The sequence below is a fragment of the Harmonia axyridis genome, chromosome 3 (assembly GCF_914767665.1).
Source record: "Harmonia axyridis chromosome 3, icHarAxyr1.1, whole genome shotgun sequence".
Taxonomy (NCBI): Eukaryota; Metazoa; Arthropoda; class Insecta; order Coleoptera; family Coccinellidae; genus Harmonia; species Harmonia axyridis.
The window spans coordinates 62348342-62373187 of NC_059503.1; the positions used below are offsets into that span (position 1 = coordinate 62348342).

The 24846-nt window shown below is 36.3% G+C and overlaps 2 protein-coding genes across 3 annotated transcripts in view; one reads left to right on the top strand and one right to left on the bottom strand.

Moving 5' to 3' along the window:
- On the bottom strand, positions 1-24544 carry LOC123674750 (glucose dehydrogenase [FAD, quinone]-like). Of its 2 annotated transcripts, none has more exons than XM_045609810.1 (7): positions 24079-24544; positions 19819-20125; positions 18658-18990; positions 18377-18594; positions 12239-12589; positions 5772-6046; positions 1-357 (listed from the first exon to the last, which is right to left on the bottom strand). In XM_045609810.1, exons 1-7 carry the CDS (start codon positions 24226-24228, stop codon positions 60-62), a joined length of 1932 nt encoding a protein of 643 aa, XP_045465766.1. In that variant the 5' UTR covers positions 24229-24544; the 3' UTR covers positions 1-59. The 2 variants fall into 2 exon arrangements, with proteins under 2 accessions (XP_045465766.1, XP_045465767.1); XM_045609811.1 differs by lacking the exon at positions 1-357 and adding an exon at positions 3517-3829 and having other exon boundaries at positions 24079-24348.
- LOC123674766 (flotillin-2) overlaps positions 1-24846 on the top strand; it is a 374288-nt gene that overhangs the window by 255811 nt on the left and 93631 nt on the right. The gene's annotated exons all lie outside the window — the stretch shown is intronic.

Consider the following 24846-nt stretch of genomic DNA (forward strand, 5'->3'; position numbering starts at 1 on the left):
CGATAATATATTCAGAATTAAGATAACTCGAATATTTTTCATATTATTCAAAAATAATCTTAATTAGACTCCAAAACCACGTTGATAGCTGATTTTTTCTTCCTGTACATCGAGACATAATGATGATCCCAACGATGTCTCAAGTTGTCTGCTAGTTTCTCTCCAAACATCGACTCTGAAGACATTCCATTCGAACGACCGATTGTGGGAGATATGCTGACGTCGGCTATCCTGAGTCCTCTCACATTTATCACTTTTTGTTCTGTGTCTGTAACCGTTGAGTTGTGGCACACATGCCCCATCTTGGTTACACCTCCACATTTTCTTGTGGGCATACCCATATTGATTATCATGCACCTGAAATAAATATAGATGGATAAAAATTCGAAATAAAGATAAAATATCTTCAAAAATTGAAATATTCAAACTTGAACGGAGATATGAAATTGTATGGTAGATACTAGTTTAGGGGACTTTTGAGAGGGAACACCAGCACGTGGCTGCTCAGTTCCCATAACGAAATTAGAGATATTTCTTCTTGAATATCACCGATTTTTAAAGGGGTCTTCACATGATTTTCTTAAACAATAATCTACATGGGAGAAAGTTAATATTTATATTCGCAAAATGAAAAAAAAATTGGTTGTACCTGTACTTGTACATTGCACTGATATATTTGTGAAAAAAACCTACCCAAAATCATTTCAAAACAGGTGAAACGTAAAACTATAACTTCGTGAAAAATCGTCGTCCAGTGCTGCCATCTACTTATTTTCTCCAAAAAAAGAGAGAAGATGAAGTGAATGTACACCGTACAAAGTTTAGTCATCGCAGGATCGCCAGAGGAGAAATGAATGGGTATCAAAGTTTGACTGATACGCGAAAAACCAAGTGGTGGTAATCCCTCTTAAGATCATGTAAAGAGTGTTTTTTTAGAGCTATAGAACTTTAAATTGCAATAAAATAACGATGGATTATTCGATTGACATGAATTTTATTTATCCGCAAGATAATCTTGTGGCATTACATTTTAAATATGATTTCTGGCATATGACCGCCACGATTGGCTCGGATGTAGTCCAATCTGGACGTCCAATTTTCGATTACTTTTTCCAACATTTGTGGCCGTATATCGGCAATAACACGGCGAATGTTGTCTTCCAAATGGTCAAGGGTTTGTGGCTTATCCGCATAGACCAATGACTTCACATTGCCCCACAGAAAGTAGTCTAGCGGTGTTAAATCACACGATCTTGGAGTCTAATTCACAGGTCCAAAACGTGAAATTAGGCGGTCACCAAACGTGTCTTTCAATAAATCGATTGTGGCACGAGCGGTGTGACATGTTGCGTCGTCTTGTTGGAACCACAGCTCCTGGACATCATGGTTGTTCAATTCAGGATTGAAAAAGTTTGTAATAATGGCTCTATACCAATCACCATTGACTGTAACGTTCTGGACATCATCGTTTTTGAAGAAGTACGGACCAATGATTCCACCAGCCCATAAAGCGCACCAAACAGTCAGTTTTTCTGGATGTAACGGTGTTTCGACATACACTTGAGGATTAGCTTCACTCCAAATGCGGCAGTTTTGTTTGTTGACGTAGCCATTCAACCAGAAGTGCGCTTCATCGCTAAACAAAATAAAATGGACGTAGTGCGCGATACGTATTCCGCACAGAACCATTATTTTCGAAATGAAATTGCACTATTTGCAAGCGTTGTTCAGGCGTTAGTCTATTCAGGATGAATTGCCTAACCAAACTGAGAATAAGTCACTTGACAGCTGTCAAATCGGTCGTCATCTTGAACAGTAATGCCAACTTAAAGTTATATACCTCGAGAAAAACACCCGTTATAAATGATTTGCAGCTTCTTTCCATTTCAAATGAGCTCAATTCACTTGTAGAAATTGTAACAAAATCCGTCCATATTTAATCATTGAATATAATAGAGACAGAAGGATTCTATTCAGTTGTTATTCTTCTTTAATCGCCATACCCTTTATCATTTTCAATGTACAAACGCGGTTTTTTCGTCAAGAAAGAGCAAATTTTAGCAAAACATACTAGAGTCGAAAACTGCCTTCCTTTGTCACCTTTCCCCTCATAATATTTCAATGAAGAAACAATAATAAATTTTTCTTATAAAAGCTGAAAATGAAATTAACATAACGAACCAAATTTTGGAAAAACTGAATTAGAACTAGAAGCATTAATAAGAATTTCTGGTAGGTAACAAGGAGCTTGTTATAAATGTAGGCTTGGTTAATCGATCGTCTAGAGGTATGATTCGATTACCTGGCCTTTCGTCTTTTTCTCCGTGACTTTGTTGGATTTGTTATAATTAAACTCTTTTTGATTATTTACATCTATTTACAAAGTCACAATTATACAGTACAAACTCAGTATTGAGAAGATCCTAATTACGTCTTAATTCCGAGTTTCTCACTACGGTACTGAATTTCGTCTTTAACTCTAATGTTAATTACTCGAGTCGTCTCCGATATTTCACGTCTTTGTCTTATTACAAATTTCGGTCGTCTCGTCTCTGATTCGTTCGCGACTCGTCTCAATCTTGTCCGCGAACCGTCTTCTCGTCTTACGTCTTAAGTTGACCGACTGAACATACTCTTACTTCGACTTAGACCGAACTTGAACTTTACTCGTCTTCGACTTAACTTGAACTGACACTCGACTCGGACTTACTTCGTCCCCTGATCGCAACTTACCCCGTCCACTCTGAATATCCTTCCCTCCTTCCGGCTTGACCACACCCTTAGGGAAAGTATCATCCCCCTTAGTCCAATAAGAGTTTTGCCGCACCGCCCACAAAGATCTTCGCGGATTCCTGGAAATCGAATATTCTCGAAGGACTTGAACCTGATACACAGATGTGACACATCTAGTACAACCGTGTTGTCTTCGAACTTTCCCAACCCCCCAGTAAATCACTTCAAGATTTACCACTCCATGACATATCTTCGACACCTCGAAGAATAACACATCCTTTTTACATTATATGTACAATAACAATTCGTTCCCTGTAAATTCATTGAAACTGTCTTGCCCTCGACACTTGAAGAAACTAATAGGTCTCCAAGCACCCTGTTGACCATCTCAATTATTTACAGGGAACAATAACTGGATCCTTCATAAATATGTAGTAGGTACATGCTTTGAAATGGCATAAAAGAATGTGAAAATCCTCAAATCGGAAATACAAAATGTTTCCTTCTCTTTAATATTTCGATTTGGAGAGTCCTTCCGTAGAGTGTGAGAGATTTTTTCAAATGACGATTAGGCCTTCTTTTTACCTACATTCGTTCGGTAGTTTCGAAGATAAACGTGTGTAGACAGACATTTTTGAGATAAAACATTATTCAATGTAGCTCTTGAGTGAGAGGGTTCTAGGTTATAGGTTCATATGAATTATCTTCTTTAAAAACACCTAAATACTATCACTCTTAAGGATCATTATTTCATTCTCACATTACCAGAAGTGAAAATAATTCTTTCTATTTCATCATATATTTATTATAGATATAAGGGACAGTTCACATTTTATGTTCGGATTTTTTTTTCTCTTTGTAATGTATGGAATATTGAGCGTTCAACACATCTCCCAATCGTTCTCCGAAAAGACCGTTGGTGGAGGTTCTACTGGTACCAAGGCTCATCACTACACTCTGATCCGCTATGCGAATACCATCTACTCCCCTAACTTTGAATTTTGGATCGACTACGGTGTCGTTCTCTTCCGACCTGCCCATTTTACACGTACTAGAGCAGGTCCTAGGTGGACAACCGAGATTTTCAATCAAGCATCTGTAACAATAGAAAAAATTGAAAAGGGCATTGAAATGGATTCTGAAGTTTTTGCGCGCTTGTTCGTATTTCCATACAACTTGATATATTGCCTTCTTAGTTTTAGTGAACATAAAAATTTTAGATTAGACCTATAAAAATTCGTGGAAAATAAATTAAATGAAATATTGTTCATTTTCGCAAGTACAAAGTATACTACATACAGTAATCAGAACAGCAGTTGGCGCCTCATTCTATTAAGCAACCAACAAATCAGAAAATAATTGAAATATTGAAGAAATAGTTAACAAACATTGAGAGAAGAAAATAGAGGCGCTGAAAGAGCATGATAATAGGGAATAAAGAAAGATATTACAAATCCCAATATGGAAGGAAGATAAGAGAAAATCCTCTTCTAAACAACAAAAAAGAAGAAAAAATGTGACATTCACATGAGAGAAAAAAAATAAATTGGAGAAATTATAGAAGAGGCGTAGGAAGAACTTTTATAAAAAAATTATAAATTTTCAATGACTGCTCAAACACAGCATCAACAGTTCTCAAGATGTAATTTTAAACAGCAAACTTTCGATCATATATTAATTTGTTTGTCCTATAGATAATTTATCGCAAACTTATCATGTTATTAGTTCGAAGATGTTCAATTTTGATTTAACCTGAAAATATTTTGTATTATCTTATGAAAATCGTTAAACTATTTTATGTAGTAGAATTAATTAACTCTCATTACTACATATCACTAATATGAGACAACATATATGTAGGATCCAGTTATTGTTCCATGTAAATAATTGAGATGGTCAACATGATGCTTGGAGACCTATTAGTTTCTTCTAGTATCGAGAGCATGTTTCAATGAATTTACAGGGAACGAATTGTTATTGTACATAATATGTAAAAAGGATGTGTTATTCTTCGAGGTGTCGAAGATATGTCATGGAGTTGTAAATCTTGAAGAGATTTATTGGGGGGTTGAGAAAGTTCGAAGACAACACGGTCATACCAGATGTGTCACATCTGTGTATCAGGTTCTAGTCCTTCGAGAATATTCGATATCCAGGAATCCGCGATGATCTTTGTGGGCGGTACGGCAAAGCTCTTATTGGGCTAGGGGATGGTACTTTTCCTAAGGGTGTGTCCAAGCCGAAAGAAGGGAGGTCGATATTCGAGACAGGGTAAGTTCCAATCGGCAGAGAGCACAGTTAAAATTAAGCCGAAGACGGGTAAAGTTGAAATTAAGTCCAAGACGGGAGACAGAGCAAGTTCGGTCGGTCAACTTAAGACGTACGACGTAAAGACGGTTCGCGGACTAGATTAAGACGAGTCGCGAACGAGTTAAAGACGAGACGACCGAAAACTTGAAGTACGACGAAGACGTGATAATCGAAGACGTTTCGAGTAATTAAAACTAGAGTTAAAGACGAAATTCAGTACCGTAGTGAGAAACTTGTAATTAAGACGTAATTAAGATATTCTCAATACTGAGTTTGTACTGTATAATTGTGGCTTTGTAAATAGATGTAAATAATTCAAAAGAGTTGAATTATTACAAATCCAACAAAGTCACGGAGAAAAAGACGGAAGGCCAGGTAATCGAATCATACCTCTAGAGTCTAGACGATCGATTAACCAAGCCTACATATATACTAACAGTTTGACAACATTATAAGCTCAAATTTCGGGAAATATGGACCAACTGGTAAGATGATATCGTCTATTTCCTTGAACAAGCGTGCAAAAATAATTAAAGAAAAAACAGAAACATTTAAACAGAAACAAGAATCAGATATAAATAATGTCCACTTACGCTGAATTGATTCAACCAACACTCACACTTATCAGTATCACTAGATGCGAATGTATGAATACGATCGTTCTCTTGAATTTCGATCGAAAATGTTCAATCTTGAATCTGGAAAATAAGTACGACAATCGTTCTCACCTGAAATAGTACTCACTGCAAAACTTGAAGTTGCGGCAGTTTGGTATATCGATGTTGAGGAACTTCGCCTTGTACCTCTGCATAGCCAAACTGTCCGTGAGGCTGACAATCATGGTAACAGCTGCATAGATGCTTCTGAAATCTACGCCATTTTCGTCAGAGAAGAAGTTGGGCTTGATTACTGGCTGGGCTTGGTAATATGTCGAGTTGATGAAAATCTCTCCTCGAGAAACTGGTGCTATTAGGGTTGGGTTGAACAGCATTATGTTTCGGACCTAGAATGGTGTTTTTATTGTAGGTTAGGTTAGGTTAGGTGTTTTTATTGTAGGTTAATTCGTATATTGCTCATAATATTCGATATCGCGTTTCAAGAAGATTGAATCCAAATATGTCACGCAATCTATTATACAGGGTGTCCCATAAGTGGCACGTCACAGTGACACCGGAGGTAGGTCAGCTAAAGAGGGACCTAACCAGCCTAACATGACCCCAGTAAAAGTTGCATGGTTTTCGAGTTATTACCAAATTACGTTTTTTAGTGAATTTTCACCTTTTTTAACATTGTCAGGGTCAGAATTCTGCTGGAAAGCTCTCGAAGCTTATTTTTTTTGTTGTAATGGAATCTTAAATAGTTATTTAAGATGACATGAGTATGATTCTGTCAAAAAGTTATGTGGATTTCCGTAAATTAATGGATAAATCTTGATTTCAATTGCTAGCAAAACGAGAACTTCGACTTTGGACACCTGCTGTGAAAAAAAAATCCTTGAAACAAAACGAGCAAGTAACATCAAAAAATTGGACATTTTAGACAGATTTAGAAATGGTACAATACACGAATCTTATGCCCATAAAACTAGGTATTTTCATCATTTTACCGATGCCCTACTTAACTAAGTTGAAACTAGGAACCCCGCTATCAGGTAATTTTGCCGCTTGCTATGACATTACATTTGATACCGGGCTTTGTTATTATTTGTTAAAGTCACAATAGGGAAAAAGATGGATTAGGGGAAGCGAAAAAGGAATATTATTGAAAAAAAATGGTAAATTAATTAAAAACAGACTTAACTTTCGATCATTTATTTAATTCTCAAATCTAACTTACAGTAAATGTTCAAACTGTTTCCCTCGGACTCTAATGCATAAATGACACCGTTTTATAAAATTACGATTCAATTTTCTCAAACTAATTTCTGATATGGTCCGGGCTGCGTCGAATACGCGTTCACGCAATTCTTCCTCGCTTCTTATTCGACGCAGCCCGGACCATATCAGAAATTAGTTTAAGAAAATTGAATCGTAATTTTATAAAACGGTGTCATTTATGCATTAGAGTCCGAGGGAAACAGTTTGAACATCCTTTTTCGCTTCCCCTAATCCATCTTTTTCCCTATTGTGACTTTAACAAATAATAACAAAGCCCGGTATCAAATGTAATGTCATAGCAAGCGGCAAAATTACCTGATAGCGGGGTTCCTAGTTTCAACTTAGTTAAGTAGGGCATCGGTAAAATGATGAAAATACCTAGTTTTATGGGCATAAGATTCGTGTATTGTACCATTTCTAAATCTGTCTAAAATGCCCAATTTTTTGATGTTACTTGCTCGTTTTGTTTCAAGGATTTTTTTTCACAGCAGGTGTCCAAAGTCGAAGTTCTCGTTTTGCTAGCAATTGAAATCAAGATTTATCCATTAATTTACGGAAATCCACATAACTTTTTGACAGAATCATACTCATGTCATCTTAAATAACTATTTAAGATTCCATTACAACAAAAAAAATAAGCTTCGAGAGCTTTCCAGCAGAATTCTGACCCTGACAATGTTAAAAAAGGTGAAAATCCACTAAAAAACGTAATTTGGTAATAACTCGAAAACCATGCAACTTTTACTGGGGTCATGTTAGGCTGGTTAGGTCCCTCTTTAGCTGACCTACCTCCAGTGTCACTGTGACGTGCCACTTATGGGACACCCTGTATTATCTTTTAAAAAGAGAGGACTCAAAAAACCTCAGAGCCATTCCGTCAAACCCGAAAGAGCTGAATTTCGCACAAAGTAGATTATGGTCGAAGGTATCGAATGTCTTCGCAAAATCCTAATAAAACAAGATTGTTAGCATCACCCTTATCTAAAGATCGTCAGTTATAGTCTGCAGAATATTTGTAATACTGAAACTAATCCACGGAGTTTCGTTTTACGTAGTCGCAAGCCATCCTTTACTTCACAACATCTATACATACAACATTTCAACAAAACAAGAAATCTGTTAACCCTAAATGCTGATGATTCAGCTACCTTATTTGGGTCCCTTCACATATTTGTATAAAAGGAAATGAAAAAGCTGATCAGGCAGCAAAGGAAGCTATCTCTGTAGGACAAGAAGTTTCCATCATGACATATTATGATTTGAGTACCAAGTACAGATATTACATAAACAACAAATAGAAAAATATTTGGCAACAACAAAGAAATAAATTGGCCCTCATTGATCCGACGATATCCTGCCTGAATCCCATAATCCAACATAGAAGAGACTTGGTGACTCTGAGACGACTCCGCATCGGACACAGCCAGATATCTCACCAACATTTATTAGCAAAGGAGAACGCCCCAATATGTACTACATGCAACACCGACATTACCATTCAGCACATTATCACGGAATGCCGAATGTACAAAAACCAGAGAACACAATTTAATGTGAAAGATAAAATAGAAGAAGCTCTCAAGATTGACACTCCAGACAGCCTCAATTTCAATTTCAATTTCAATTTATTCATCCAAAAATACATACATATCGAAATATATACAAGAATAAGCAGGTTTAGCAGTCTAAGCAAATAGCTTGTATACTGTCATAACCTACCATTACTCATGATGAACAATTTTTCTTTCTCAAAAACAAAAGATTTTTTCCTATACTACAGAGAAAAAACAACAACAACAAAAAATACCAAGGAGGAGGAGAAGCTGCTTCTATGATAAAAAAATCTTCTTATCATCGTAATTTTTTTTTCACACTATGTGTATTGAAATGAAAGATATTTAGATTTCTGTCACGTTAAATGATCATTCTAACCTCATCCAAATTAATAAATGCTCCCATCTTCTCCTCCAACACTGACTCAATAATAGACATTCAACTACAAAATATAATAATAAAGTAAAACAAAAGGAAAAGTATTGATTATATTAATATGCGATAAGGAATCAAATAATTTACCCTCCGACAAGCTACAATACAACATCAATACAAACTGTACTTTTAAGTTTCATGAAAAATAAACCAATATTGTTAATTAGCCTCTGGGCAGAACACTCTGAGTAATATTATCGATAACCTCTTTTTTATTCACTGATATTATACCACTTTTAGTCTTTGTCTTTATGACACCGCCAATTGTCCAAACCTTTTTGTTTCCAAGCTTCATAGTAGCATACTTGAGCAATTCGATTCGTTTTTTCGTTAAATCCTCCTTCACAACAATATTTGTACCTAGGAATTGTTTACGAGAATATATAAATTGGTTACAATGAAATTCATCCGTGAATTTAATTAGTATGGGTCTTGTTTTGTTTTCAGTTTTTTTTCCTAGACGATGGCATGTTAATATTGCACGTTCTGCGATGTTTATATTCTTATCTTTACATATTGTAGTGATATTCTCTGTCGGATTCGAATTTTGTGTTTCAGGAACTCCAAAAATTATTACATTTGCCTTCTTATTTTCCTGTTGCAGCTGTTCCAATTTGGTTTCAGTTTCTTTCAGTTTCAATTCAATTTCCTCAGATTCACTCTGCATATTTCCCCTGATTTTCTCCAGAACTTTTTCTGTTAATTTCTCCAAATAACTATCTAATATGGCCATAATAGTTTCTTTGACGACCGCTTTTATTTCAGCTCTAGTCTCTCTAGAAAGAACCATTTTTCTGTTGTTCTCAAAAGTTTTTTCACTGATTTTTTAAACTTGAATTAAAACTTATCGGAGCGGTGAGATGTATACGTCTATTCGCAATGACACATATGCGAAGAATATACCCTATCTTTTGTTAAATCTATTAATGTAGAAATTTAATTGGAATTAATGTATATGTTACGTTATATTATACATGTAACAGATCCAACACCGCTAATGACCTAGATGTCGAAGCGGCAAACTAATAAATAAATAAATAAATGTAAAACCAGTTTTTTACAATAAAGCCTCGAATTTTGGAAAAAAAACGACAGAAGCCAAGTTGTACGCCTATGTAAAATAATGTCAATCTAATACAATCTGAATAATGTCAATATATTGTGTGAATAAGTCTTTCCCGTTTTTTGTAAGAGATGGCGCCACCAATACTGTGCGAGTATTTAATGGTTACATATGTCATAATCAAAGCTTATTCATCTGTCAACAATTCCACACTAACACATTAGTTGAAATTTTTTCGCATCATAAATTTTTGAAATCGTGAAAATGTCGAAATTTGAGCCGAGTCGACGTCATTTGCGGGAAGTTTCACTTTATTGGTTCAATTTGAAGAAATCTGCTGCCGAGGAGCATCGGTTGCTTCAGGAAGCTTATGGAGAAGGTTGTGTCGATGATTCAAGTGTTCGCGGATGGTTTCGACGCTTCAAAAGTGGCGATTTCGACGTGGAAGACAAGGAGCGTTCCGGGCGGCCGCAAATCTTTGAAGATCAAGAATTGGCGACTTTGCTTGATGAAGATTCGTGTCAAACGCAAGAAGAACTTGCTGAAGCATTGGGAGTTGACCGAACAACCATTTCCAAGCGTTTGAAAGCCATGGGAATGATCCAAAAGCAAGGAAATTGGGTGCCGTACGAACTGAAGCTGAGATACGTCGAACGGCGTTTTTTCACTTGCGAACAGCTGCTTCAGCGACATAAAAGAAAGGGTTTTCTGCATCGTATCGTGACTGGCGATGAAAAGTGGATCCGTTACGATAATCAGAAGCGAAGAAAATCATGGGGACTACCCGGCCATGCATCATCATCGACGGCCAATCCAAATATTCATGGCGCCAAGCTCATGCTCTGTATATGGTGGGACCAGCTAGGTGTGGTTTACTATGAGCTTCTGAAACCGAATGAAAGGATCACAGGCGAGGTCTATCGACGACAATTGATGCGTTTGAGCCGCGCACTGCGAGAAAAACGGCCACAATACTCCGACAGGCACGACAAAGTTATTTTGCAACATGACAATGCTCACCCACATGTTGCACAGCCGGTGAAAACATACTTAGAAACGCTCAAATGGGAAGTCCTACCCCACCCGCCGTATAGTCCAGACATTGCTCCGTCTGATTACCATCGCTTCAGATCGATGACGCATGGCCTGGCTGACCAGCACTTCCATTCCTACGAGGAAGTCAAAAAATGGGTGGATGACTGGATAGAGGCCAAACCGGTCGAATTTTTTCGCAACGGGATTCGTATGTTGCCAGAAAGATGGGGAAAAGTTGTAGCTAGCGATGACCAATACTTTCAATAATTCATTTGTAACCATTTTTTCACAATAAACGCTCAAAATTTGAAAAAAAACGGGAAAGACTTATTCACACACCTTATAATAATGATTAAGGACAAGCCTCCTTAATTCAGATGTAAATTTAAGATGATAAATGTCCGAAACGTCGACAAGATTCAACTGGGTTCGATTCACCTATCCCATAATAATCCAATTCAGCCAATATCTCACTAACATTTCAATTCAGTAGTAACTCATTCGGTAAATTCAAGAATGTGTTATTTCCTAATTTGGTATGTTACTACTAGGGGTGCAGTGTAAGCCTTTCAAGTTTTGTCTTTACATGATTCAATAGTGGCAATTGGAATATAGGTGTTAGAGTGATGTGGCTAGACCCCTTTAGATGAATGATATTTTTTTTCTTGAAAATAGATATGGTTTCGATTTTTCCATTGTGGGGGTATCTCGTGGTTACCCAAGTATTTCTACAGACCGAGATAATGGCTGTTTATGTATGCGCCCAGGAGTGTCTCAAAATGAACCTCAAGGGGGCGCATATCTACATCACCACGGACAGCCAAACCACGCTGAGATCCCTGGAATCGTGTTGTCAGGGGTCTTTGCTGACTTGGGAGTGCCGTAACACCATAAAGCAACTGGCCAAGGGAAATAAGGTGACTCTACTATGGGTACCAGGGCACTGTGGGGTTGAAGGAAATGAAAGAGCTGATGATGCAAAAAGTGCATCAAGGTTAACACCTGCTGGACCTGAGCCTTTCTGTGGGATAGGAAAAGACCAATATAGAGCTGTGGTCCAGCTATGGAAGTTGAACAGCAGGTCCGGAGCTGACTGGCCTGAGAGCCATTCACATGGGTAAGCCGGTCCTGGATACCAGATAGGTAACGGCCTCAATACCCAAGTATTTCAAATTTCGTGAAAAAACAACCTTTTCTTGATATTGAAACTACTTCAACAGAATTCGCTCACCTTATTGTAGCGGAGAACCGACTCAGTGACAGCAGGATGGAATCTTCGGTTTTCCATGAACTGCTTCAAGTAGAAATCGTTCCTCTTGAAGTAGGTATGAAAGACAGCTATGTTTGGCGCATCCCTCCTTCTTTGGTTGGTGCTGATGTAGGCGACGAAGTCATTGATTCCTATGTTGGTGAATGTGCCGATCCTGTCCATTATGTAGTCCCAGGTGTTCTGGTAGAACTCGTGGTAGTCGAAGAAATCGTTCTGACAGTCGGGCGTGGAACAATTCAGGCACTGTCCGCAGCACTTGTCGATGGCGACAAATATTGGAACCCTCATATGTACTTGGAGGTTCTTACCAACCTGAAGACAGATTGAAAGACAAAAAATATAGGAATTCCTTTGGTTGTGGAATATATTTTTGATATGATTAGTCTCGGGAGCACGGGATGAATCAAAACGAATTAGACATATTTTCATTTTTTTTCGATTGACAGCAAATATTAATTTTGCAGACACATATCAATCAGCAGAGTATTATTATATCAGGTGTGTGAATAAGTCTTTCCCGTTTTTTGTAAGAGATGGCGCCACCAATACTGTGCGAGTATTTAATGGTTACATATGTCATAATCAAAGCTTATTCATCTGTCAAAAATTCCACACTAACACATTAGTTGAAATTTTTTCGCATCATAAATTTTTGAAATCGTGAAAATGTCGAAATTTGAGCCGAGTCGACGTCATTTGCGGGAAGTTTCACTTTATTGGTTCAATTTGAAGAAATCTGCTGCCGAGGCGCATCGGTTGCTTCAGGAAGCTTATGGAAAAGGTTGTGTCGATGATTCAAGTGTTCGCGGATGGTTTCGACGCTTCAAAAGTGGCGATTTCGACGTGGAAGACAAGGAGCGTTCCGGGCGGCCGCAAATCTTTGAAGATCAAAAATTGGCGACTTTGCTTGATGAAGATTCGTGTCAAACGCAAGAAGCACATGCTGAAGCATTGGGAGTTGACCGAACAACCATTTCCAAGCGTTTGAAAGCCATGGGAATGATCCAAAAGCAAGGAAATTGGGTGCCGTACGAACTGAAGCTGAGAGACGTCGAACGGCGTTTTTTCACTTGCGAACAGCTGCTTCAGCGACATAAAAGAAAGGGTTTTCAGCATCGTATCGTGACTGGCGATGAAAAGTGGATCCGTTACGATAAACCGAAGCGAAGAAAATCATGGGGACTACCCGGCCATGCATCATCATCGACGGCCAAGCCAAATATCATGGCGCCAAGCTCATGCTCTGTATATGATGGGACCGCTAGGTGTGGTTTACTATGAGCTTCTGAAACCGAATGAAATGATCACAAGCGAGGTCTATCGACGACAATTGATGCGTTTGAGCCGCGCACTTCGAGAAAAACGGCCACAATACTCCGACAGGCACGACAAAGTTATTTTGCAACATGACAATGCTCGCCCACATGTTGCACAGCCGTTGAAAACATACTTAGAAACGCTCAAATGGGAAGTCCTACCCCACCCGCCTTATAGTCCAGACATTGCTCCGTCTGATTACCATCTCTTCAGATCGATGACGCATGGCCTGGCTGACCAGCACTTCCATTCCTACGAGGAAGCCAAAAAATGGGTGGATGACTGGATAGAGGCCAAACCGGTCGAATTTTTTCGCAACGGGATTCGTATGTTGCCAGAAAGATGGGGAAAAGTTGTAGCTAGCGATGGCCAATACTTTCAATAATTCATTTGTAACGATTTTTTCACAATAAAGGCTCAAAATTTGAAAAAAAACGGGAAAGACTTATTCACACACCTGATACTTTTTCTGCCTAGGCAGCAAAGTAAGGACTTCCTGCCTAAGCACCAAAATGATTATTCTCAATGAGAATAAATCATTTCATAAGTTGTCGTATTCCCGCCTATGAATTGAGACAATACAAGGTTATGTCATACGTCATCGTTCATCTATGTTCCAAACTATAGAGTGATATTAAAAATCAATTTCACAATTAAAAAAAAAGTATATCTCGATCAATATTGGTCATAACAGATCATCCGATACGGCGTTATAAATATGTGAGTGTATGCTACTTACATTAAAGACAGTTGAGCATCAAATACGTTTGCCGTCTAGTCATGTAACTCATAGATAAATACGATAAAAACACCTCAAAATTTGAGAACTTTAGCGATCAATGAAGAATAGCCCATTTGACCGCATAATAGCGAAAAAACTATTCGAATATGTTTTCTGTTCAAAGGTTATGGTAATATTACATTTGTAGATTTTATAGCTATGTTTACTTTGAACACACTATAACAAGGGTACCTGCGTTGACCAAAGTCTTTTGATCAGCTTTTCTCATTAAGTGCATAAACTCAAATTAACACTAACATTTGAAATTAACAGGTAACCATTTTTCCTACATTCAGGTGCCTGTTCCTTTGATGATATGCTTCATTTAAATTGTTATTCAATCTTATTTTCACTGTTTATTATATGCATAACAATTTATTGTTCCTTTAAGCAGTGAGTTCAAGATTTCGAATAACTGTTAAGTTACTACTACATCTTTATATTCGAAGAATATAAATCCAGCCTATATGGTAAACGAATTCAAGCACATTCAGTGACGTATTTAAAGTTGAATAAAAGAAAAGCCACAATATACAGCAGTTTCAATTACTCGTTTTACATCAATTAATGTACTGATACTAATGTTTGAGTAATTTTTGGGTATCCACCTAATCTTAATTTTTCTTTCAGGTCAGTCTACAGAACGTTCCTGGGTTTTTAATTCTTCGAAAACTCTATTTGTAAGTTCAACACAAAATATGCTCTGCTTTTTTCTTGAGAATTGCCACATATTTCGAAATTATCTTTTTTCGTACTCTGATATTCTTTTTCTCGTTTTTCTTGTTTATTTCATTATAACTATCAGACAATGTTATTGAAAAAAAGGAATGATAAATAATAATTGTGAAATAAAAATCTTCCTAATTCCTAATATTTTTTGTATGGGTCTTGTAGTTAAAAAAAAATTGTAAATAGATAGAGAATTCAATTTTGGTGAAGAATGAATTAATAATAATTCTCAAAAACTAATGACCTTTTAAGTCCTCAGGTATGTAATATCGCGTTGGTCTTTTTGTCCCAAGAACTTCATATAGAACGGCTCATCTTTAATTGATATCAGTAGATATTTATTATGTTTGGATTCATTTGATGATTATGAAGAAAAAAAATTTTTTTTTGTGGTTACTCTATTCTAAACTCGATATACAGGGTGAGTCTTTGACTTGTACATATATTTTAACCGAAGGTTCCTGAGGTCAAAAGAAACACTTTTTTCATTTACCATTTTTTCCGATTCGGCCCTGTTAAAAAGATATAGCCATTTTAAATTTTCAAAATGAGCTAATTCACCCCTGAAAACAGGAACACTGAAGTTTTCTCAAGCATAAGATATACCTTTTGAACCTTGGAAATAAGCTACTAAATTAGAAAAACCATCATAAACTCACTTTTAACATTCCATTTGTTGAACAAAGTAGTGTTTATAATAAAATAAATGAGTTATTCCAAATTCGTTGACGCTAAATATTAAATATTCTTCTCTTGATTTCTATTTCATTTTCGATAATTATAACGAATTGAGCTCGCTACCACCCATATTAGCTCTGATACTCATAATTCATATCCATTCATTCATTATATTTCATTTATATGATATCGTTTTGTTTACAAGAATTGCCATTTAACCTTAAAATCTCAAATAAATAATATTGATCTGTGAAAGTTCTAACACAGACTATAGTAATCTGTGGTTTTAAGTTTGACTTTCAAATTTCGAGTGATGCCAAATATAAACACAGCAGTTCGTTTCGAATAATCTATGTTCTAACCTAAAATTTTAATTTACAGTTTACACTGTTATTGTTATAAGATATTTGTTATGAAATGAAGCATTTGATTCGTTCCAACTATCTCATAAAAATATTGAAATACATCAATATGTTTGAAGCCATCAGTATGAAAATATGGAAATATGTAAAATATTCTGGCTCTGTAATCAATGGAAAATGTTAGACTCCACTTGTAATCAAATTTGTTCTTAATGTGTACCTACATTATAGCCAACTTTACTACTTAATTCATCTTGATTTTGGCATTGAAAATAAAGGAGAAGTATTCAATTTAAATATCCACAATAGAACATCCAGTTTCTTTCAACTCACCTAATTTGTTTTCACATTAAAACAATTATGGCCCTTTTGGAAGTATGTCAATCATATGCTCTTAGGATGAATTTATGGAATAGCAAAAGAATAAAAGTATTCAATCTCAATCACATGAAAATTTGTCTAGTATGTACCTAGTCCTAGTGGTATGTTTCGATGTGAGTTTGAATGAGCCGAAGAAGAATACAGTATTGTTCGATAGCAGCAGTCTTTAGTGGGATATTGATTGTTGTCATTATAATGGGACTATTTTGTGAAAACTTTTTTAAACATGGGCTTTATGAATAATCTGGACTTTTCAAAAAGAATGTTGATTTTAGTGAAGTATCTTCTTATTATCAGAGCTGTGCCAAAGCTCAGTAATTTGTTATCAAATCGAGGAGTTGAGGTGAGCTTATTCAAATAACTTTATTTTCAAACTAAGTTGGCTAGTACTTCAATTCTAAAATCTGAGACATGACATCATAGTAAATATTCATTTCTGTGGTTTTTTTTTCCACAACAGAACAGAGTTGCATTCAGCCAAAGTACCCAATTTTTTGAATTTCACAGATAATTTTTTTTTTTTTAAGATCAAGTTATTCGAAAACGGCGCTTTGTACGAGAAAATATGAAGAATACTTTTATTTTTCAAATTAGCCAAATATTCTTCAATGAACGTTCAAATTACTCTTAAGAGTTGGTTTCTTCGAATTTCTGGTATTTTTATGGGATGTAATGTTCATAATAAAGAAACAGAAGAATGTGTATGGAATCTTGTGTTCGGATAAGATGTATCACTTAAAAAAAAGCTATATTTCAAAAATCATTTCCTTCGATAGAACCATTTACGAGATATAGCTGAAAATCACATTTTTTTAACGATTTTCAACAGCCTGTATCTTTTTAACCGGGCCGAATCAGAAAAAATGGTAAAGGAAAAAAGTGTTTCTTTTGACCTCAGGAATCTTGGGTTAAAATATATGTACAAGTCAAAGGCTCACCCTGTATATTTTTCTGCTCTACAGTGTGTATATATATAGTTAATTTTTCTGTAAAATTCAATAGTTCCTGGGAACTTACTCATAATCAGTTATACTGTCGTAAGTATCCCTTTTCCACACAGTATGTATTTCTTTTTTCTTGTTTCATTTTATATAGATATATGATGTTTCATATTAAACATTCTGCAAATAAATATTACTTACTTACTTACTATATTGAGTTGAGGAATCTTATCCCTTTGGAACTGAATGCGTGAAATATATACTGCCAGCCACGGTACTAAACGGCCAAGCATTTTGAGAATAATTTACTTTACGCACAACAGGTCTAGACAAAAATTGGAAACTACTCACAAGGCTATCCGACAATTGAAAAAAAAAGTAGTTCGTGCCATTTGCAAAAATTGACTTTTTGACAATTTTTGAATGTACTTTTCAAAAAATTGCAGTGTCTTTCGGACCTCCTGGAGAGTGATTAGTAAATATGTAGAAGATTTGAAACTTTTCGGTAATTCAATAAAAAAAAACAACGTACAATTATCTCGAAAGGGTTTCAAGATATGATCTTTAGTGTAATCCATTATATCCATGTCAAAAAGTACCAAAGATAAATGATGGCAAGTGGAGTATTTTATAATAGGAATTTCATAGAGGTTATAAGTATGATAAAAAATGGGCATTCCCAAATACAGGGTGGTATCTTGTTTCACCATTTTCGGACCAGCCTGTATAAACTAAAATTATTTAAACTTATGCCCTCAGTGCTATCGATCCCATCAGAATTTGTATCATTTTTCTAGCTCAAAAATTACAAGACTTAGCGACCTATCGAGCAGTATTGACTCACCCTGTATATTGAGCATTTGCATATTTCAGGGATTATTGGTCCACTGCACTTTATATTAGTACTCACCGGCAGATCCGCCACAATTGGTATGTGATTGTTTTCCAATACTTCCTTAGGGCCTACTCCGCTAATATGCAGGAGTTTCACATTGTTTATGGGACCGGCTGTCAAAATTACCTCTTTGCGCACGCGGATGAACTTCTTGAACTTCCCGATCATGATTTCGACACCAGTAACTCTTTTATCCGGCGAGAACAGTATCCTAGTTGCTGTGGTGCCTAAAGCTGGGATAAAAACATGGAATATGTGAATATTAAATATGAATCTTACACACGCAGTCTGCTCACCCATTTGAAAATTTGTGCGATCCTTGATTGGACTGAGAAAAATTCGAGGCATGTTCATCCTAACGCCCTTCCAGCTAGCTACCAGCATATCTCTATATCCGAGATTCTTCCCTCTTGCCAGAGGTTTGTATCCAGCTGTTTTGTACATCTTCGAGAGCGGTAGACGTAGAAAATGATCGCTTTTGAAGTAACTGAGCGTCATGTTACCTTTTGTGCCAACATCGAAAGGCGTTGCCGTTTTTCCGACATATTTTTCCAGATTTGCGAAATATTTAGATACCACGCTCGACTTCCATTCGTCGAGGTCCCATCTATCGTAATCGAAGGCAGTTCCTGGAAAAGGTGATAATGATATGATGACATAATATATCAACAAGATTTTATGTTCCAAGATGCTAGTACTATTGTACTTTCTCTGCAAACGGCAGACTCGGAAGTATATGAATTTTTCCACATAAACTCGAACTTAAAAAACTTAAAACCACGTTACTGCTCAGTTTAAAACGAAATTATAGATATTTCTATTCGAAAATCACCGATTTTTATGGGTATTATTCATCGAAGGGCGCGTTTGGATTTTGCGAGAGAGCATATCCATTGGGAAGAGGCTGATTAGGAAAGAGTTCTCTTCACAGATGAGTCTAGATTCTGCCTCTACCATTGTGATCGACGTTCCCTTGTATACAGACGTCCACATGAAAGATATGCTCAGTGCACACTTTTCCAATCAGCCTCTTTCCAATGGATATGCTCTCTCGCAAAATCCGAACGCGCCCTTCGATGGGCTGGGGTAAGAGCTGGGCCTCTTGCCGCGACACGAGGCTTTAAATCATATTCTCTGAGGCGATTTCTTATTGTCTGAGTGCTAATTTGCACCCCATGAGTTTGCTCAAGCTGATTTTGAAGGAGGCGAGCGGTTGCAAACCGTTGTCTCAACGAAGAAACTCTCAAGTAACGTTCTTTTGACATGGTTGGCAATGTGTTGATTACAGGTAGAATTCTATAGAAAATTGAGGAGATTCTATTGTTGATCTTGAGGTTCAAATACTTCAACATAATTTTGGTATTTTTTCATTGATTCCCGAATTACAGTTGAAGAAATACCTTGTGTCATTCTCGGAGCTAAGTGAACTCATATCTTCAATATTTTTGAATAAATACCTCTGTGATAGTGCATATTATTGATCGTCGCTGTACCGCCCAACACCTTTCCCCTTGACATAAGACACCTTCCATCCATGAAACCCTTACAGGCGTAGTTTTCTGTTTCTGTAAGAAAGCGCCAATCTTCCTCTGAGTTTTCCAACGTGAAAAAGAGGAACGGCACGTCGGTGGTAGGCGAAGGGTAACCTCCCGTCTCCAGAAGTAAGACACTGAACTCCGATGATTCTGAGAGACGATTGGTTAGTATACAACCGGATGTGCTGGCTCCAACGATGATGAAGTCGTACGTGGGACTGGCAGGAAGCTGCGAAAAAAGGAGATATTTGATGAGAACACCACCACGTGACTGCTCAGTTCAAAACAAAATTAGTGATATTTCTACCCACAAATCACAAATGGTGTTTTCACGTAATTCCTATCTACTATTACAATATTTTCAATTCGCAAATGAAAATAAAACTAATAATTTTGGTAATTAGTTAAAGAATTGAAGGTATGGTATCCCTACAAAGCACTGATGTATTCAAAAAATATTCGTAAAAGAATTCCTACAAAACATCATTACAGAAGAGGCTGAACCCTAATTTTGTGAAAATGTATAAAATGACTGGCAAAGTGCAACCTTTCGACGAAAGTTGGAACTATTGTAAAATTCCTAACTTCCACTATCATATTCAATCATTCTGGCAACACCGGTCATAATTCTTGCCCCTTCATCAAAATAATAAACATAGATAGAGGGAGCATATATCATTTTTAATAGGCAAATTTTGTCCTCAACATGAACTATTAAATCTGGCATGAAGCGCGCGGAAATGAAAACATCAGTGAAACGATATTTCTCTCAAATCGCGATTTTCTCCACAAAGAACGCACTTTTTATGTCCCATAGTGAATCAACGTTTCATATTAAATCAAAATATATTGAAACGAATACCTAAATATATAAGAATTCAGAAAACAAACTTCAAGCGCGCCAAACGACGTGAAACAACCGATGACACTAGGAGAGCAAAAGTTGCCAAACCTTGGATTTCAGCAGGTAGATACAGAAAATAATGAATATTTTACTAATTTTAAATTCGACAATTGGGAGAAATATCGGATTCCAAATATTCAAATTTGCATATTCAATCACTCAAATAAATACATTTCTTTCAATATAATATAAATTTACGATATATGAAGGGGAAATTGTGGATTTGAAAATATATCACAATCCAACAACGTTATCTAACCATGTTGGGAACATGTAAAAATTGCGTATACTTCCTCTATCTATGTTTTCTACTCTATGGTAAATTCCAATAAAATAAGGAAAGCTCTGACGTGGACTCAGAATCTTTTGGGTTCTTATTCATTCATGTAAAACTGCATATAGGGATATGCAGTTACCTATATATCTACAGGGTGAGTCTTTAACTTGTATCTTTATTTCAACCGAAGATTCCTGAGGTTGAAAAAATTGTTTATTTTGACCTCAAAAATCACCGGTGTGAATTTGGCAGACCGTTTCCAGCAGACTGTTTGACGGAAACACCCGAAGGCGGTGACCAGTGGCGTGCGGCAAAAAGACGATTTATTATGGAACTATTCACTAGATCGGATAGAAATTCAGGAAGTGGGTTTCGTATAGTATTCAGAGTATCCGTTGGAGGAAATATTGATTTTCTACAGATCTCGGGATATTTTAGCATCGTTTTTATTCAAAATTTCATCAGTCTAACTTGAAAAAAATTCATATCTACGGAAGTACGCGTCGGAGCACAACCATATTTGGAATGTAGATAACTATTAGCGATGTGAATAAACTGTGGAAAGATGATTGACTTCCCTTGGGATCCAGGGGAAGTTTTTCCAACCCTTATATTTCTAAAATTCGTAACTCTGAAAGTACGCTTCGGAGCATAACCATATTTGGAATGTAGATTACTATTGGCGATGTGAATAAACTGTGAAAAGATGATTGACTTCCCTAGGGATCCAGGGGTAGTTTTTCCAACCCTTATATTTCGAAAATTCGTAACTCCGAAAGTACGCTTTGGAGCATAACCATATTTGGAATGTAGATTACTATTAACGATGTAAATGAACTGTGAAAAAATGATTGACTTCCCTAGGGATCCAGGGGTAGTTTTTCCGACCCTTATATTCCGAAAATTCGTAACTTCGGAAATACGCGTCGGAGCACAACCATAATGGAATGATTACCGATTTTACATTTCCAGATATGCAACTTATCGAAACGTGCTTTATCTGTGAAAGAAAGTTTTTCAATGGGAAGACCATTACGTCTCAGATAGATAGGTATTCGTTTATTTTTTATAACTCAGCATCATGCATTGCTTCGGTCGGCAACTTCTGTATAGAAAGAATTTCTAAGGGGTTGTTTGTCAAAGATAACCATAACATTCAAATTTTATTGACACCACCTGTCAGGTAGATTTTCAGTAGTTGAACACTATGGTACAATAGAAATATTATTAATTTTTTGTATAAGGTATGGTTGAGCACGTTCCAAAAACCGACAAAGTTGCAAACAGATGCTGCTATTGCTCTGTCGTGTAAAATAAGCTATTATGTAACTAGGAAAACGTTTTATTTCCGTAAAATGAATGTTTTGTTACTGAATTATATCTTCTTTATCAAGTTTCAAATAAGGTAAAAAACCATTATACTTTCTGGAAACGACATTTTTAGTTCTAACTGAAAATCAATAGAAACTATTCGATCTGTAATTACCTTAGAAAACTTGAAAAAAATGAATGTTCCCCTAAATCTGATACTGAAACAAGATTCAAACCAAAATTATTGAAACAATCTGAATCTACCGAAACATATCGATTTTTGGATACGAAATCAATCGATCGCATTGAATTTGGAGTGGCAGCCCTCCGAAAACAACAATCTGGCTCCGGTATCAATTCACACCGTTAATAGTAATCTACATTCCAAATATGGTTATGCTCCGACGCGTATTTACGAATTTTCGAAATCTAAGGGTTGGAAAAACTACCCCTGGATCCCTAGGGAAGTCAATCATTTTTTCACAGTTCATTTACATCGTTAATAGTAATCTACATTCCAAATATGGTTGTGCTCCGACGTGTATTTCCAAAGTTACGAATTTTCGGAATATAAGGGTCGGAAAAACTACCTCTGGATCCCTAGGGAAGTCAATCATTTTTTCGCAGTTCATTTACATCGTTAATAGTAATCTACATTCCAAATATGGTTATGCTCCAAAGCGTACTTTCGGAGTTACGAATTTTCGAAATATAAGGGTTGGAAAAACTACCTCTGGATCCCTAGGGAAGTCAATCATCTTTTCACAGTTTATTCACATCGCCAATAGTAATCTACATTCCAAATATGGTTATGCTCCGAAGCGTACTTTCAGAGTTACGAATTTTAGAAATATAAGGGTTGGAAAAACTTCCCCTGGATCCCAAGGGAAGTCAATCATCTTTCCACAGTTTATTCACATCGCTAATAGTTATCTACATTCCAAATATGGTTGTGCTCCGACGCGTACTTCCGTAGATATGAATTTTTCAAGTTAGACTGATGAAATTTTGAATAAAAACGATGCTAAAATATCCCGAGATCTGTAGAAAATCAATATTTCCTCCAACGGATACTCTGAATACTATACGAAACCCACTTCCTGAATTTCTATCCGATCTAGTGAATAGTTCCATAATAAATCGTCTTTTTGCCGCACGCCACTGGTCACCGCCTTCGGGTGTTTCCGTCAAACAGTCTGCTGGAAACGGTCTGCCAAATTCACACCGGTTCAAAAATCTTCGTTCGGTTGAATTATATGTACAAGTCAAAAACTCATCCTGTATATAGGTGTGCTATTGGCTCATTGTATTATGCATTGAAACAAAGCATGAAAATACAGGTTGAGTGACTAATACAGTCATGAATTGGTTTTATACAATATTAAATGATTATTATAATCATAATGGTAGAATGAGGCTTATTAGGATATATGTTCATATGAACTTTTTTCTTGACAAAAGAAAGAAAATAAATAAATACTACTCATCTGTAGTGGCCACATAAGTGTATATAAATATAGGAAGGAAAAAGAGTAAGGACACACCCTCAGAGAAGAGGTATATATTTTCATAAACTATACCCTCATATAAATTAGTAGAATGGAGTTTTTCTTTGCTATCATGACAGAAAGGAACGATAAAGAAATTTTTGTAGAAAAATTATTTGTTAAATTTATTTCAGAATACTTACCTTTAGAAGAGTTTGACTATAGTCTTTAGGATACATATCTTGATCCCCAAATTGAATCACGTTCTGATAAATAGCAGTGATCAGCATGATGACAGCTTGTCCTAGTGCCCCTTTGACTGGGTCCAGTACGTGAAGGTAGGATAGATCCATGTTTCAAGAAATTCATTAAACAAAAATAAAAACTCACAATAATTTTTGAAACTTATAGAGATTTTATATGATCATCACACGAATTTTTCTTGAATGACGGAAATAAGTAAATGTCAACTGAAATATAGAAATGTAGAATGGATATTCGCCTAGTTGGAATGAAAAAAAAAAAACAGGAAACGCATTAACCGTTTCAAATATTATTTGAGTATGTTTTTATTTCTGGGTACTAATGGATTTGATCTCTTTGGTTCAATGAATCAAGAAGTTTTCGAATATTGTTGGCGCTTTGCTTGAATTCTCTTTATTTCATGTGCGTTCCTAAATGAACAGAAATATGCACGTGTTGCTTGGATGACCATATGTCTTCCTTGCGAATATGCGCGGGTGGTTCTGCACTGCATCTTTTTTCGAATTTGGCTAGTCGTTTATGATATGTATATGAAACCGCTTCATAGTCGTACCGCTTATATATTTCTAAATTTCGTTTATTCCGCATATTACCTTTTTCGTTCCGTTCAAAAACTTGATATAATAGTTTTAATTGTGTAATCATATTGAATATGATTGGATTTACGAAGAAGGCTAGGAGATAACTGCTATCCTCCAAGTTTTGTT